The sequence below is a fragment of the Malurus melanocephalus genome, unplaced genomic scaffold, assembly GCF_030028575.1.
Source record: "Malurus melanocephalus ecotype Western Australia unplaced genomic scaffold, MMel_1.1 scaffold_9, whole genome shotgun sequence".
Lineage (NCBI taxonomy): Eukaryota > Metazoa > Chordata > Aves > Passeriformes > Maluridae > Malurus > Malurus melanocephalus.
This window is the reverse complement of record NW_026623241.1, coordinates 3368959-3385380: the sequence shown is the minus strand read 5'-3', so window position 1 is coordinate 3385380 and position 16422 is coordinate 3368959. Positions and strand designations below refer to the sequence as shown.

Genomic DNA, 16422 nt, shown 5'->3' with positions numbered 1-16422 from the left:
CTTCTTAAAAGGTACAGGTAAAACATTCCAGGTGAAAAGTTCAAAGCATTTTAGAATTACATGTTTGGTTCTGAGTTCTAGTTATATTCACCCRCAGCTGCAGTTTCACTGCTCAGCAAAGCTGGAACCCCTTTTAGATTCCCAGGAAGTTCAACCTCTGAATTCAACTAATGAGGGAAATTTAAAACTCAGTCTATTCAAGGTATTCTGCAATTGCTGACTTTCTTAACTGTTACTCATGATTCTTCTTATTTTCAAAGATAATCTTACACTGTTGATTTTTTAATCCAAATTCCTTTGCCACCACTTCTTTCAAGATTTTTTTATGGAGAGTAGTATTCAACATCTGGGTAAAGTTCACATTTGAACCATCTTTKTAACTTCTTTTTGTGCACTCTGCAGTTGATTCTGAGTCTTCTTACTCCATGAGAAATTTGATATTCAATCAACACAAATTCCAAATAAAAACATTTTTAAAAACTCCAGCTAGGAGATGAAGGAATTACCCTTACAGCCATTTCTTATATTAGAAAACGTTGTTTTGAATTACACCTCATTCAGAGTGCATGTCCAAATGGTCTTGTGGTCTTTGATGAGTTGTAGAGGTCCAGAAAACTGTCAAACAAATACTGCTGAAACTGTATCTGCTATACCTACAAAAGAAGTAAAATTTGGTTTTAATAAATACTGAAGTGTAGACTTCCCAGAATTCATATTCTTCTAATGCCCTCTCCCCTCCATGCCATGACAGTRGGAATCCAGGKAATCATCTGCAACCCTTTTATTTCTTCCTTGCCTGACACTGTGTATAACTGAAACCTAATCTCCTCCTTCTTCTGCTTTTATATTAAAAATTTTACATGCTGGTGGTATCAGAGCATCTCTAAATCAAAGACATCTCTGTGGAAAACTGAGCAACTACTATTCTTTATTGGATTATTCTTGTGTGGTACACTACAGAAAAGGTGAAAACCCCTGCTTTTCTGGAGAACAGATTTTGAAAATAACACATCTGTTCTCCCTACCATCTCTAGCTGACTTGCTTTTAGGCTTCTAAATTTCTCTTTCCAAGTTGTTTGTTTACACAACAACAGTAAGAACAGAAGATTCAGCAACATGAGAAAGCTATGACTGGACAGCTCATTGCTCTGAACTTTACAAAGTTCAGGCAAACTGAATATTATCTATTCTTATTTGCAGAAGATTTAGGTAAATTAAAATCGCTTGCAACGACTGAGGGCTACTGTGAAACACACATGGAAAGGAAAGTCAATGGAAGACCTCCAGTGTTACTTTAACACATAAAATTACTACAGACACACAACATTTCCTATCTAGTGGTAATATCCCAGCAATTTGGCTCAGCAATCTCTGATGGGAAACAGGAGCTTGACTTGCCTTACTCCATATCCAGCAGAAACTGSGTACTTAATGCTACAGAAATCCCTCAAACACAAAGAGAAATTTCATGCAAACATTAAAACGGCACAAGATGGAACTAGCATTAAAAAGATGCATCTCTATTCTACAAGAAGAGCCAYAAGCAGGGTACACAATTCCTAAGCAGATTCACTTTTCATATTTGTTTGCTAAGCTGAGCCTAGAGATAATGGCAGCCCCTAGCCAAGGACAGCAGATGTTTCTTCTACAGGGAGTAGAGTGATGGCACCCACCTAGAGCCACCACACGTGGCTGGATACTTTACAATGCCATTTCCTCTATATGGGCAGAGACCAACACTATTTAATTATTTGTTATGTCTTATAAGCTATACCTTTACATAGTGCTTTTCAATCATTCTACTACATTGAGCTTGCTTGAACTAGCAACCAYTTTATTTTTCCATCTGGACTCTTTTAAAGCATAGCAATGTTCTGTATTGCCTCTCTGAGGAACTCATTATATCTCTGTCATATTAYTATATTTTATTACTTTATTATAGCCTTACTTAGATGGAGAAACATCCCAGCCTGTGGCCTTTAACACTTCATTTATTTTTTGTCAGACTTACCACAGATGTTGCTGCCTATCTTAACACGAACATATCCATCTATTCCCCATGTTGGCCCCCAAGAATTCTGTACAATCCAGTAAGGGATGCTACCTGGAAGAAACATTTCGTGAACAAGAGACAACATAAGATTCAGAAGCTCTAGACTCCTAACATTCTGCAAAGTTAATTTATTAGCATTTTACTATCTCATAGTTTCCAATGGGTTGATGAYATAGGCCAGTGAAACCTACTGTTGTTCACACAGAGAACAGAGCTAATATTCTGATAAGGGAAGAGTGGATATGGGCTCTTCTAGCATAAAGACATACATAGCCATGGTCTTGACTTTACAAGGACAAAGTCTCACAGAACTGAAGAAACAATGACAGAGTTTTTCTCCTGGGATCAGGCTGCATTTCCAGAACTGATGTGACATCAAAAGACACAGCTTTCAAGAAAATATCAAGTTCTCGATTTTAATCCCTTATCCCACAAAAGGCAAGTTGCAAGTAAAGAAACCACACCAAACCTGCTGTGCTGAAGTTCAGCTGGTGGAAACGCACCTGTTGTGTCAAAACCAGTGATAAGAACAGCATGGTTTGCTCTTCCACTGGAGCAGTGATATTGGATGATTCCGCCAAGATAATCCTGCCAGCTAACGGCATCGACTGTCACTGCCAAAGGGCCCCAGCTGACAAGCATCCTCATCATTTCCTCTTCTTGACCACTGCAAAAGGAGTGAGTAAAAAAAGCCAAGTTACTGAAGTTAGCACACTAATGTGATTTGAGAGATTGTAATTTACTTGTTAAGGACAGTTAAAAAATCAAATAATTAAAACTGTTTCCTCTGAGTTCTACATACCACATAACATACATCAGTAATTATGTATTTCATACACAACAACACAATGATCCAAATATAGGACACACAAACTATGGGACATGTGCAGATCCAAATACATTATGCTATTAAAAAGAAGCAGGTTTCTAGGTCAAGCTAGTGGGCAATGGAGAGTACTACGTCATCACTCTTGTACATCACTCTTCCCAACCAAAACCAGCATTCAAYGAACTATTAGTTCTGTATTAGAATTTCCCATTGTTTTTAAAACCTACAGAAGTACCTCTTATACATAATAATACATTAAAACATGCACCTCAAACATATCAAACCACAGGACATTTCCACTGTCAGACATTTACCAGTAGCATCTTCATACATATTTATTTATCTAATTTATTGGAACAGGAAATTTTTATCACTGCATATTTTCAATAATGAAATTTGGAAATACAGACTGGCAAAGATATGAYTGATTTTATTTACTTATATCTAGCAGTAACACAATTCCTAGACARAATAGTATTTCTTGTCTTTATTCAGTATGTAGCTGTATTGTACTGATAAAAATYAGAAAAGAAGTTTCTTCACACAGAAACATAAAAAGCTGAAGTCTTTACAGAATTCAGYTGACAACATTGTTTCTAAAGTCATGGGCTGGAAATGTGGGTAAATATGAAATGAATACTGAAGTAATTGAATGCTTCCTAATTTTTTCAATAAATTCCAATTACTATTGGTAGGATTTATTGTTTCCTATAGTAAAGCAGTGTAATGTKCATATATTAAAACCTGTAACTGACTCTATGTTCCAGTTTATACAATCAATTTAAAAGACCTAATTTCAAGACACAAGCTTCAGCTTTCCCATTTGAACATACTTAGTGATAGCAGTGTTGAGTGGATTTGTTGTGGCAAGCCTTAATTCTCAAAGACGTTGTGCATTAATCCTTCTYCAGCACACAGCTACAGAAGTGATGCAATCAACCTCATAACCTTTGCCTGGTCAATGCACTGTTTCCTCCAGCTTACTCCACAATTGCTGARCACAGAAGGAAAAGTACAGCAAATAAAAAGAATCAATAATAACTACCTGAAGTCATATGCAGCAAATCCTGTTATTGAAACTCCAAAATCCGAGTGATCAAAGTAATGGCACARTCCTGTCTGAGCTTTAAAAGTGTATTCTGAATCTCTCACGAGTTTTACTTTTGTCTGCAAGAAGGTAATTGAACAAGAACTTAATGCATTTGACTTTACCACTATGCAGCTCAAAACATATAGAAAATGACCACATTACCCACTCAAAATTCAGTGTGCTCTGGGCAAGATTAGAAATAAGAATGTCATATTGTGAAATAAGTATTTATTATCTCTACATTCCTTGTTTATTGAGACAGCTTCAGAAGGGATTCAGAAATCTTTAAATAAGGGATGAAACTTAAAAGGCATCTCTGATTTAAACTACCCTCATGGGCAACCCTGTCAATTTCAAGACACAGAGATACTCATTCAATGAACTTGAATTCAATGGACTACTCATTCAATGGACTACTCATTGTCTTCAAATGACTTCCACACACAAAACTATCCTCTCCTTGGGCAGTTCAAGAAGCACAAATATCCCAAGAAGTTATATAAAATACTGTAAAGTCTAATTGTGTTCTTGGCATCAAATTCTCATGCTAGTATATGATGTATTGCATCAACCTTTTACACTCTCCATGTCTTTTGCAGTACAGGATGTTTATGGCAGTGACTTCTTCAGCCTAATTCATTTGTGGCCCCTCTGTTGCCAAGCAAGAAGGAATTTTGCTTCAGAGGAATCAAGGGGAGTATCCTCTGTTGTTCTTGATATTCAAACTTAAACAAGCTATCTAGATTGATATAAGCCATGGTTATATTGCTCTTCAGGGGCAGAATTACAGTTTCTTAAAATCAGGGGTTTTTAAATTCAAAAAACTGAAGAATTATTTTTATATTCTTGTCATTCAATCTGAGAGAGTACTTTTTACTTCAAAGATATTAAAATGTTTCTGTTAACATATGTTATTAACACACATTTTTATTTTTCACGAAATGAAATGCGCAAGCAAAAGCTGACGTAGAAACTTTCTCTGCATTTTCAATGTTTTGGGCTGCAAGTGAAACAAAGGTAAAYATAGTTCATTTTTTCTGAGGTTTTTCCCACACATGATTTTACAGTGTTTGCAACAGAAACTATTGAAATTAGAGAACAGAAAATGTCAAGATCCTTCCTTGTTCCCAGATGCTGGTGCCACAAATCCACAAAATGGTAAATGCACAAGGGGCTCTGTCTACACTGGTACTGCATGCCTGCAAATGATTCAGGAATGTTTTTATACCCTGTGGACTGATTTGTTACATTCACAGGAAYATACATGGACCATAAAGTTCCAATCAAATTTCAGTTCTGCTTGAACCAATTCTCTCTTKCTTCCAAACTAAATAAATAAGCATACATACAGATACACAGACACATATGTGTATGCATTTATGCATGCACACCATACATTAAAAAAAAAGGTACATTTCACCTTCCCCATCACTTTTTTCCAATAAATAAGAATGCTAATGTGAAAGCTGATGAAGTTTTCCGAGGTTTTTATRGAGTTTCAAACCTGGTTCAGCCAGCTCAAGGCGCTTACAGTGGATCCCCCGTTGCAACCATAATTATTGTATGAGCAGTCAATAACTTGCTGCACACTGAGCTCTTCCAGGTTGTTTCTTTTAATTGCATAGGCAGACTCTATGCCACCTACAACACTGAAAGCCCAGCAGCCTCCACACTGATAGAGAGAAAAGGGAAATGGGGGAGAAAGCAAAGTCAGCTTTGTTTTTGAAGCCTAATATGAAAAGAAAAAAAGAGGCAAAAGAGGTCTTCTAATGCTGTTCATTTAAAACAAATAATCCTTGAATTCCATTTTACAATAATAAAGAAATGTAATAATCCACTTAAAACATGGAACTGTTTTCCCCCCTGCATTGCCCTCTGAAAGCCAGAAATGCCTTATGGGTGTCTTATTTTAAAGACTCCCTCCTGACGAATTTTTGCTCTTGAAGATAGGTCTGAGGATGCTTTTTACTGTGAGATATCCATTTTCCAAAGAAAAATGTGGCCTCAGGGTAAACCTAGATTTAACCACATTAGTAAGCTTTTCCAGAATTTTGTAGAAACAGATTACAGTTTCAGAAATGGTAAAGTGAAATTAAACATAATACAACAATTCTAGGACAATAATAATCTATACTGCAGTTCTAAGCTTTTCGAACTGTGATATTTAAAATAAGAAGCACCATTTATTTCTCCCAAGGTCTTATGTGAAGCACAGAAAGGAGACACTGGGGATTGAACAGCTTGTTTTTTACCAGTGACCATAACCACTATGGAATAAACTGTAATTGCATGGGTCTGGTTACTTTCCTATCATGAATGGTTCCCCTGAGGCATTCACTGGTAAAGATACTGGTGTGGACCAGCCAAAGGGATTCAGTCATGGGAGAAAAACAACAGGAAAGGATCTAAACTTCTCTAGGTGTGCCYAGGTGTTCATGATGAACAGATGAAGGGGAATGAGGTCTAGTACTGAACGGACAATGGTTCCTTCAGAAAAACACAAAATTTGAATTTTTAATTTTTATGTATTTTTAATGCCATTAATTTTGGCATTAAATATTTGCCAAATTAGTTTACTAGATCAAAAACTGTATTACACACAGTTTTTATGATGCCGCTATGATTTTTTGCCTTTTTCTTTTGTACATCTGTTATATATTCTCTGTATTCTCAGCACACATTTTTGTAATTTTGTAGCCTGATACTGTAAGGTCAGTTTTGGTATTCTGCTAGGCASGGAGACCAAACATCCTAAAGACCTTTCAGTTGGAGGCTGGAAGCCCCTGTGCTATCTTGGCTCTCCACAGGAACCAAGGTTTCAGCCAAGGCTGTCCCAGCTCTCTGGGACACATTTTGTAAACAGGGTTCAAGCCTCATTTGGAGGGGGGAGGACTTTACAGTAGGGGGATTACTTCATTTATTAAGCTTCCTACTGGGGAATCCTTGTCACATATGCTGATTTGCAAGGTCTATAAAAATTGTATATGCATCACATGAGATGTGCATTTTAGCATTTACCACCTTGATGAGCTGTGCAGCAAAGGACCCTATTAAATACCACGGTAAAAACCCTTTTATCCCTTTAACTGTGTCTGGCTCATAATTCTAGGACCAGAGAAAAAGGCATCATCTAAATGCACAATTTTTACACCTCATTCTTTTAAGTCTAATACCACTTTGCATACAATGCTACATGACTTTGTGTAAGTTCCACTGGCCACTCTTGTGCCAGKGCTCCAACGAGCCTTCAGGCACTGCTGGTCCCTTGCAAAACCTTCACTTTGCTCTACAGTCCACCTGCTGAGAATCAGGRAAGGAAAACACCAGGACTTACTGTCTGCTGGTTTCTCACTGCTGCAATGACCTTCTTGTCCCTCCAGTCAAACTTCTTTGGCAGCGGTTTTTCATTTCCCTTTGGCACTTTTATGTATCTGGGAACTTTGTGAGGTATGCTTCTTAAGTAAATAGCTAAACAGAAAACAAACATCTGTAAATATATTAACAAAAAAATATCCAACAACTACTTTACTAGAATTCAGAGGTAATTTTGATCTAGAGCTACAACCATAAGATTACATCTCATTTTAAAATCTGCAAAAAATAATGTATTTTAAAATAACCATTAGAATAAATGTAAATATTCCTACAGTTCCAGAAAGAACAGAAATATTCTATGTAGGGAATGTGGGTAGGAAGTGTGAGGATTTTCTGAAATTGAACAATAACCATAACCACTCCATGAAACAAATTTTGCTTGAAAATTTCCACATTTTACTTACTTAAAAAATACTTTGCTTTAGTCACATATAAGCGGAAAATAAGAAGAATAAAGATTTTGAAACACCTGGTTTTTGTCGAGAAAAGTTGCTCAATTATTTAAAATTTAAAAAATATGTTAAATCCTCTGATGAACAGAAAATGTAACAACAGACATGAATAACAAGAAGGGAAGATTAAGTTAGGTATCACACAAATTTTCTAGAAAAAAAAAAAAAAATTAAGTGTGCCATATTGCTCCAGAAAGCYAAAACGGTCACTGTGCAGCCTTGGACCTCCAAGCATTGTTTGGACTATAGTCAATTTTGTGTTGGGGTAGAGAATATGAACTTACTTGAGAACCTTGTGTATCTTCCTTTTTTGAAACTGCTGCAACTGGAGAGAGCTTTAAAGCAACAGTGACAAGAAAGAAGGAAAAATGCAGCTGCCTGAATACTAAAACATATTCAGGTTGTAGGCAATTCAACCTTGCAAGACTACAGAACATGAAGAGGATTGTTGTATCCTCAGAAGTACTTACAGTTTGGTACCAGCCATTGTCAATTAGCTGACTATCAGCAGGGGAAGAATCTGTAAACGTGAAAGACACAAGTTTCTGGGAAAGAATAAAAAAACAACAGAAAAAGCATTAGAAGTAACCAGAAAATGTACCTTTGAACTCTTCAGGAAACAGGTGAGAAAACTGATTTATTCCATAGACAGCAGTTGTATTATCTTTTGATGGTGAATTCAATAATCTAATTCTTTTTGCGCTTTCCTGAAAGAATAAAAAAAATAATTGTGAGCAATTTTAAGTTAGCAGCAGGGATAAAACCGTAAGAGTAGAAAAAGAAAAGGACAGCAACAGAAAACATGAAATTAGGTAACAAGAGCTGTTCATCTCAAATCTATCCTGTATCCCTAGCAAACCAGTAGGAAAGCCATTAGACTAACTTCAACAGATAACAAATCAGCATTTGTTAAGCGCAAAAAATTGACATGAAAACAGGCCAGCTGAGAGCAAGTTGTGTCAAACTCATCTGATGTCCTTTGACAGCGCAACAAACCCTGTGGTTCAGAGATACACAAAAATTACTTCAAGTAAGAGTTATAACCCCACCACTTCATGTCTTTTATAGAGCCAAAGAAGAATCCAATGCCCCAAAGGCCTCGCCCCTCCTGCCAGCCGCAGATCCGTGGTCACGGAGCGGGCAGGGCCGCGGGAAGCGGCGCCGGGAGGGCCCGTCCCGGGACCGCCGGAGCGGAGCTGCGCCCGCCTCCGCCTCCGCCTSCCGGCCTCCATCACCCCGCGGCTCCGAGCCGCTTCTGCTCCTCCGGCCGAGCCGCACCAGCCCCACAGTCCGGCACCGATGGCGAGGGGAAGAACCGATGGCTGGGACACCTACCCGGAGAGCCGCCGCCGCCGCTCCCTGCTCCCGGCCGCCGCCGTCCTGCAGAAGCCGGGTGCCCGCGGGCGCCGTGAGGGCGGCACTGCCCGCCCGCASCAGGCACAGGAGAAGCGCCAGCACCCGCATCGGCCCCCATGCCATGGCGGGGTGGCCCGGGCACGCAGCTCCAGCCGCGGAGCTGGGGCCCGTCGGTTTCCGAGAGGGAAAGGGGCTGAACCCTCCTTGTCCTTCCCGGCCCGTGGCCGGAGGCTGCGCCCCGCTGCCGCTTCCCGCGGGGCCGGCTCCCGGCGGGGCGGGACCAGGCGGGGCCTCAMGGAGAGCCCGCCCCGCACCGCCGCTCCCGCAGCACCGCCCAGGCCTGGGAGAGCCCCTCCCGGTCCCGCTGCATAGGTGTTGGGAATCGAGTGCCCGCTGTGTCTGAGGGTGCTCGGTGGCGCTCGGGCAAAGCCATGTTTCCAGCGGTGTTTTCCGTGTGGGAGACACGGGCCTGGCGCGCAGGGCTGCAAAAGGAGAGTCGAAGGGCAGCCGAGCGTTCAGGTACCTCCCAGGTTATAAACTTGTTCAGGTACCTCCCAGGTTATAAACGAGCCCTTCGCCGAGAGGAAAGGTAGTTGGTACCTGCACGTTGGGCTGCCAGCAGGAAAGGGCAGCAGCAGGAATGCGGGTTACAGGCTGGAGCAAGGGAAGGCACGGGTGGGGAGGGCAGAACTGCCCGGTCCCGCAGCCCCTGGGCTCCAGTGAGATTAGCATGTGCTGCAAGGACACACGGAGAGAAACCAWTGCTTTCTTTGGAGATGTCTTGCTGGTGCTTGAGCAAGCAGGTCAGTTTCTCAGCGTTTAAAAGCTCTATGAGGCCGCTGCGAGTTAACAGAGCCCTCTTTGTGAATTTCRCCACCAGGTGTTTTTACGCAGTGCCTGTAAATAGGAGATTTGTATGTTTTAAACCCTCTACATTTCAGTCTTCTCTGTTGCTTCGCCCCCACTTACCCTCTTGTTAACACGATTTGCAGTCACGGGTGCCCTGTTCTGTGGTGCCAGTACCAACCTGGCAGCGCTATGCTTGGGGAGCAATCCTGTGGGGATCACGATCCAGCTTTGCCTTTGCCCTTCTCCTCCCATGGCATGGCTGTTGGGAGATTGGCTGAACTGCCCCCGGCTTTGTTACAGAGAGGGCTATTTACGGCTTATAGCCAGAGTATGGAAGAGCTCGTTAACAGGGCAGATGATATTGGTTATTCTGATATGGTTTATCATTGTAAATCCAGGTTTGGTGATGGAGATGTTATTACAATTATAAACTCATTACAAACTCATATTGATGGATTGAGGTCTGGGATTAGCATAGGGATTGGATAGTATGGAGACAATAACATAAAAACTGTATCTCAGCAGCCAAATTCTGGGGCCAATTCCATCAAACTGCAACTGAGCACTGAGACCCTAGTGAGAAGTGCAGGGTGTAGTGGCCAGCAGGAGTGCCAAAGACCAGCTTTGCTGTAGTCACCACAGCTTTGGATGTACTGATTGTGAGAGTAACAGAAGCCTWAATGGAGCACTGACATGGTTTTATTCTCCATGGTACGGTATAATGGGACAGGACAGAAGTTACTTTGCTAGTTAGTGTAAGCAATAGAAAAGTGCTGAAATTATGCTTTATTTAAAACATACTTTTCATTAAAAAGTCCAGATTTTATACCAGTCTAACATGATCAACTTTTCTAAACTAGCTTCCTGGCCTTGAAATCTGTTGTTCCAGGATTATGATTATCTCAAACTGAATACATTTTCTAATAAGATTTTTTTTTAATATATAGTCATTMAATTTTAAACCAGGCAACTCAGCTTTAATAGAACAGAGATAAATTTTCAGTTATTTTTCGTGTTTTATTTCTACAGACTGCCTTTTTCAAACAGAACTGGTCTTGATTGGAGGAGCCGTTTTTTGTGTAGGCTTAAGGGTTACTTTTCCTCTGCAACGCATGAGGGCAGCAAAGGACTTCTGAAAATGTAGTTGGAAACCACAGAGATTTCATTTTAATTTTAATWATAATGAATAACCCACAAACAGACATGCAAAAAATCCCCTCCTATTTGGGGAAAATAGATATATCTCAGATTGATTTGCATTAAAATTCTGTATAGTATAGGAAGAGGAAAAGGTTGGTTTCGCCTGGATTTGTTCTCTGTGTACTAAGCAGATGTTTCAATTTATCTTCTTCAAGAAGAGAGAGTGTAAGAAAAGCAGTGTCTCCTCTGGTGACTAGTGCAGGGGGAATAAAGTGTAACAAACAGCCAAAGGCGGACGACTGACAGCCAAAGTGTTTCAGAAGGTTTTATTTTTCCWCTGAGCTACTACTGTGCTAGTAAAACATTTTGTACCTGTGCTTGGATGAACAAAATCCCACCAAAGTACACGGAGAACTCAGTCAACAGGCGTGCAGTCCCTGCTCTGCTTTCAATTACTCYGGTGTAAATTTAGCTGTGCTTCATTAAGATAAAAGAAAATACACTTGTAAAAATAGCATCAGAATAAGGCCTATAAAAAGAATAGGGTATAAAGGTGTTTGGTGTGTGTGTTTGTTTCAGGTGTTTTGTTTGGTTGAGTTTTTAAAAAGGCTTTATTGATACAATTCTTATTGCTTCACTGACGCAGATAAGCCATTTATTAGTAACACTATTCACCTCACACAGGTGGTGAAAATATTTTTGTGCTTTTTTTTCTCCCCCCAGAAACTCTGATTTAGAATTTTATAATTGTAAATAGTATTTTAAAAATATGTTTTAATGAAATTTTATGTATCTTTATCCAATTCTGGCTGTTTATTAGAAGTATTTGATGAGCTGAAACAATGCATATTAAGGGAAGAAGCAAGAATGAGTACATATGTTTAGGGATCTCTAAACTCATTGTCAGATGTTGTATTTAAATGAGGATATTTCTTGATTAAGAGAACTCGCTTCCCATCAGGTGCAAAATACTAATTTCTAAAATTGCTTGTAACATAGTGTTATCAGTGGGTGGGTTTTTATAGTATTACAGGTTAAGATTGAAAGATCATGTTAATATTTACTAGTCAAGCTTTGTTTTTTTCTTCCCTCCAGTGATTTTTGCTTAGCTGTTTGAAATAATTAATTGAATCTCATTAGACAGCCTACCTTCAGTGCTGCCTGGCCTCTGTGTTTGCAATTATCATAGCAAACAGGGCAAATTACAAGAAATTACTTCTGAGTTGGTGGTGGGTCCACCAAGGATGGGTGTTGCTGCTCCTAAGGGCAGTAATGAGAAGTGTTATGGAACTTCAGGTMGAAGTGATGCCCTTTTTTTACCTTTTTGCACTTTGGGGAGGTGTCTACTTAGCAGCAGTTTGGATTCCTTTCATAGGCATATAAGATGTTTAACAAATGGAAAATAAATCTATTTGTATTGTGTGATCTTCAGCCTTAGAGAGAAATAATCTAAATCCAGCAGATGGAGCTGAGGACCTTTTCTTAAAAAGACTCGTAGGGAAAAGTTATATCAGGGTAAGTCCAATGATTTRCTTATTTTAAGACCTTGCAGAGGTGTTTGTTAATACAGTTGCACTGGTAACAATTATTAAATGTAAGCAAAGCAAGTGAGAATTGCAATCTTRGGATGAAATCTATTCCTGTGAGGATGAATGAATGGTGTTGATGTAGTCAGCGTTTGCTTGTCTTTTCTGAACCCCAGGGAAGACTTATTGAAATTTATGAGAAGCAGAGAAAATCAGACATGGGAGCAYTTGGGTTTGCAGGAATAACCAAGCTGTGCCAGGGGCTGCCTTAGGTAGATCATGACAAACATCTGTGTTGACCATGGAGTCTATCCTGGTAGAATGATATTCCTTTGCAAATAATGAAATAACTGTAGGATCTGCTTCTCAAATCTAACTTGTCTGTGTCTCAGCTGAATATCCTAAGCTAGAGACCAGGAAGTCTCTAGCTCTTTTAAAAATGTTTTTCTTCAGTCTTCTCAGTAAGGGATGAATTATGAATGAAGAAAGCTGGCAGTGGAGCTAATAAGTCAAAGCAAACAACGAATCAAAAAATAAAAATGCAGAAAGGAGCAACACCTATTCTGAGACGGAAATAAGAAGTCTTATCAATTTTAGGGAGCTGAGAATTGGCTTTTCTCAGAGAAATCTAATCTGCTGATACTCTTGATTTTCTGTCTTCATTGCCAGTCCCACCTTGCCAGTGTCTACAAATTTGCATAAAATATTCTCAGCTGAGAAAATTTCTCAGATTCAAGTCATTCAAGTCTTATTTTCTTGTTGACTCTGCTTGTTTGTTTCTTTCTTTTCAATATTTAATCATCTCCAGAATGTGGGTTAAGTGGTCAGTTTTTCAAGAAGAAATTTAGGCGACATTTGGTGCATCTTGGCTTAAGGGCAAAAGCATTGATAAACATTTATTCACTGTAATTGTTCTTATTTCTTCCCTCAAACTGTTTGACCATGGGATGTGTACAAAGTGCTCATATGTCAAAGTAATGCTGTATTATAGAATCTACTTTGCAAATTTCTGTAAATGCGCCAGTTAATTTGTTTGTATATCCTTCATGAATTCATCAGTGACTTTGTCGGTAGAGGAATCCAGCAAGAGGTTAAGAAGGCTTTCAAAATTCACATGAAAGCAGAAACAAAATTGAAGAAAAAARCACCATTTAGKAATCAARGTATTTCTGTCCTACATCGATTTTKGGGCTCATTTTTGGAGGATCTGGTTGCTGACTTTCTCCACAGATGATTATAGTTAAAAAATGCTGTTAAATCATCCCAACCTTATATTTTTTCTGTTTCATATGTAGTACCTTCCTCTTTTGTATTGTATTTGTATTGTTTACTGTGGAACTTAAAAGAATGGATTTTGCAGGCACATTGAGGTGAATCAGTTATGACTTACTGCTGTGATTATAATACTGTTGAAATATACCTTGTCCCTATAGTTCTTTTTTATCCATGGAACTTCAGTGCCCTTTGTGGGAAGGTCAGGAATGTAAAACCAATATCAAATATCCTCATCTATGGCCAGTATAATATTGCTGTGTCATTATCCTGGTGTTTTAATCAAAGAGTGGGTGAGATTGGGGGGGACCACTGGAGGTCATCTAGTCCAGCCTCACTGCGCAAGCAGGGTCCCCTAGAGCATGTTACTCCGGGCTGTGTCCCGATGGYTTTGAGTATATCTAGAGAAGGAAAATCCATGACCTCTCTGGGCAATCTGTACTGCACCACTGAGCAGAGTGTGGCTCCATCCTCTGACACCCTCYGTTCAGACACTGACCGACATTGATGATGTMCCCTCTCAGTCATCTCTTCTCAAGGCTGAACGGGCCCCGCTCCCTCAGCCTTTTCTCATAAGAGGGGTGGTCCAGACCCCTCATCATTTTTGTAGCTCTCCACTGAACCTATTCCAGGAGCTCCATRTCTCTCTTGTCYKGAGGAGGCMAGAACTGAACACWGCACTCCAGATGTGCCTCACCAGGGCTGAGCAGAGGAGCAGGATCAGCTCCCTCATCCTGCTGGAATGCTATTCCTAATGTATCCCAGGACACTGTCAGCCTTTCTGGTCATCAGGATACTGTTGGCTCATGGACAGCTTATTGTCCACCAGGACCCTCAGGTCCTTCTCCACAGAGCTGCTTTCCAGCAGTTCACACTCAGTCTGTCCTGGAGCATGGGGTTATTCTTTTCCAGGTGCAAGACTCCACCTTTGTCGAATTTGGACGGTTCTTCTTGTTCAATTGCACAAAATTATTATTCTTTTTAGAAAGAAAAAAGTGCAGTAGGAATGTGTCATATACACTTGTGCTGATAAAAGTTTGGAGACAAAGAAAAGGTAAAAATGTTTTTCTTMTGCAGAAAGGCAAAATGCTTTGGGATTCATAAAGATGTCCTTTCACTTGACTTAATGCCGTCATCTTATGAATTGGAATTTGAACATATTTTGAAGTAGGGAGTCAGAATAATTTATATGTAAAGCAACAGTTAAGCAAATGCTGGGCTTGTAGTTGTCTATATTTGATGTGAATTTTGAATTTAAGTTGTTATTTTAACAGAATTTCAAAAAAATATTGACTTTTTAATTGAGCTGATRCTTTCTAAAGACTAAACAAAAGTTTAGTTTCAATAACTAAACTTWTAGTCTATGGTCCTAGTGGTGGATTCAGATGGTGTGAACCAGGAGGAGCTCCATGTGAGTGTATAATTATACTGATGTGACATTAATGCCATGGTGAGAACAGCTGAGCCTTGTGTATTTGTGTTAATTATGGATTTTGAACTTGTGTCTACGGCTTGTCAGGGGGAAGAGAGAAATCCTATTAATGCTTCTAGTTTTTTTTTTCTTACAAACCAGTACTGTTGGCCTCCTGTGTGAGACCATACATGGCAGTGCACACAGTTTCCCAGATGATTAAATTACATTGTTTTGAAAAAATTAGATGATACCAGGACCTGTTGCACAAAAAAAAAAGTTCAATTATTACTCAAATATTTATTGTATTTGGGTTGATTTAAAACACAATGACAGATTGCTTCCCCCTTTCTCTGTTTGCARAAGTTAAGTCTGGTTGTAAAAGGGTAGTGCCAAGTTTTGAGTCTTGAGGTCTGACTTGCTTTGGTTCATGAGGATACTGAGCTGTCTCCTAATTTTCCCAAGAAGCAGAAATTTTATTTGTCATATAAGGCAGTTTCTTAATGAGGAGGTTAGCATTCCCTGTTCTACATCTCGCAGCTTCTCACATGTAGCTGAGCTCAAAGGAGAACTGAAGAGGCAATTTCTTCTGAAAATCCTGGTCATGGCAAATGTTACATGTTACCTCCTAAAAAGCAAAACTGACTTGTATCTCAGCTTTTCCTTGGAATATTGAGAGCTCATTCATGTCAAAGCCCTTCATCCCAGGGCTTCACTGAAAACATTATTCTTTAAAAAGGACTCAAGAAATACGTTCTGCTTTTTCAAAAAGCCCTTGACACTATAATTTTTCTCATAGGTTTTTTTCTCATCTTAATTACCAGGCTAGCCACGTGCACAGCATCTACAGTGTGTTGCAATAGCACAGTATCCAAAGGCTATGAATACACAACATGCTAGAAGGGGAGAGAAAATTATACATGAAGTATTGCATGAAAAGGATTTAGTATCAACTTTAACACCTACATTTGAGGTTCGGTTAAAATGAACAATATTAAAGCAATTTTTTTAAAATAATGTTTTTAAATAGATTGAGGAAATTCTTAATGAGACATTTTGTCTGAAGAAA

The 16422-nt window shown here is 39.4% G+C and overlaps 1 protein-coding gene across 1 annotated transcript; it reads right to left on the bottom strand.

Annotated features, from left to right (window-relative positions):
- Positions 1 to 448: 448 nt before the first annotated feature.
- CTSO (cathepsin O) lies at positions 449 to 9445 on the bottom strand. Its single transcript, XM_057375848.1, has 8 exons — positions 9135 to 9445; positions 8401 to 8506; positions 7307 to 7440; positions 5477 to 5644; positions 3928 to 4049; positions 2557 to 2720; positions 2012 to 2104; positions 449 to 653 (listed from the first exon to the last, which is right to left on the bottom strand). Exons 1-8 carry the CDS (start codon positions 9276 to 9278, stop codon positions 619 to 621), a joined length of 966 nt encoding a protein of 321 aa, XP_057231831.1. The 5' UTR covers positions 9279 to 9445; the 3' UTR covers positions 449 to 618.
- Positions 9446 to 16422: the final 6977 nt, after the last annotated feature.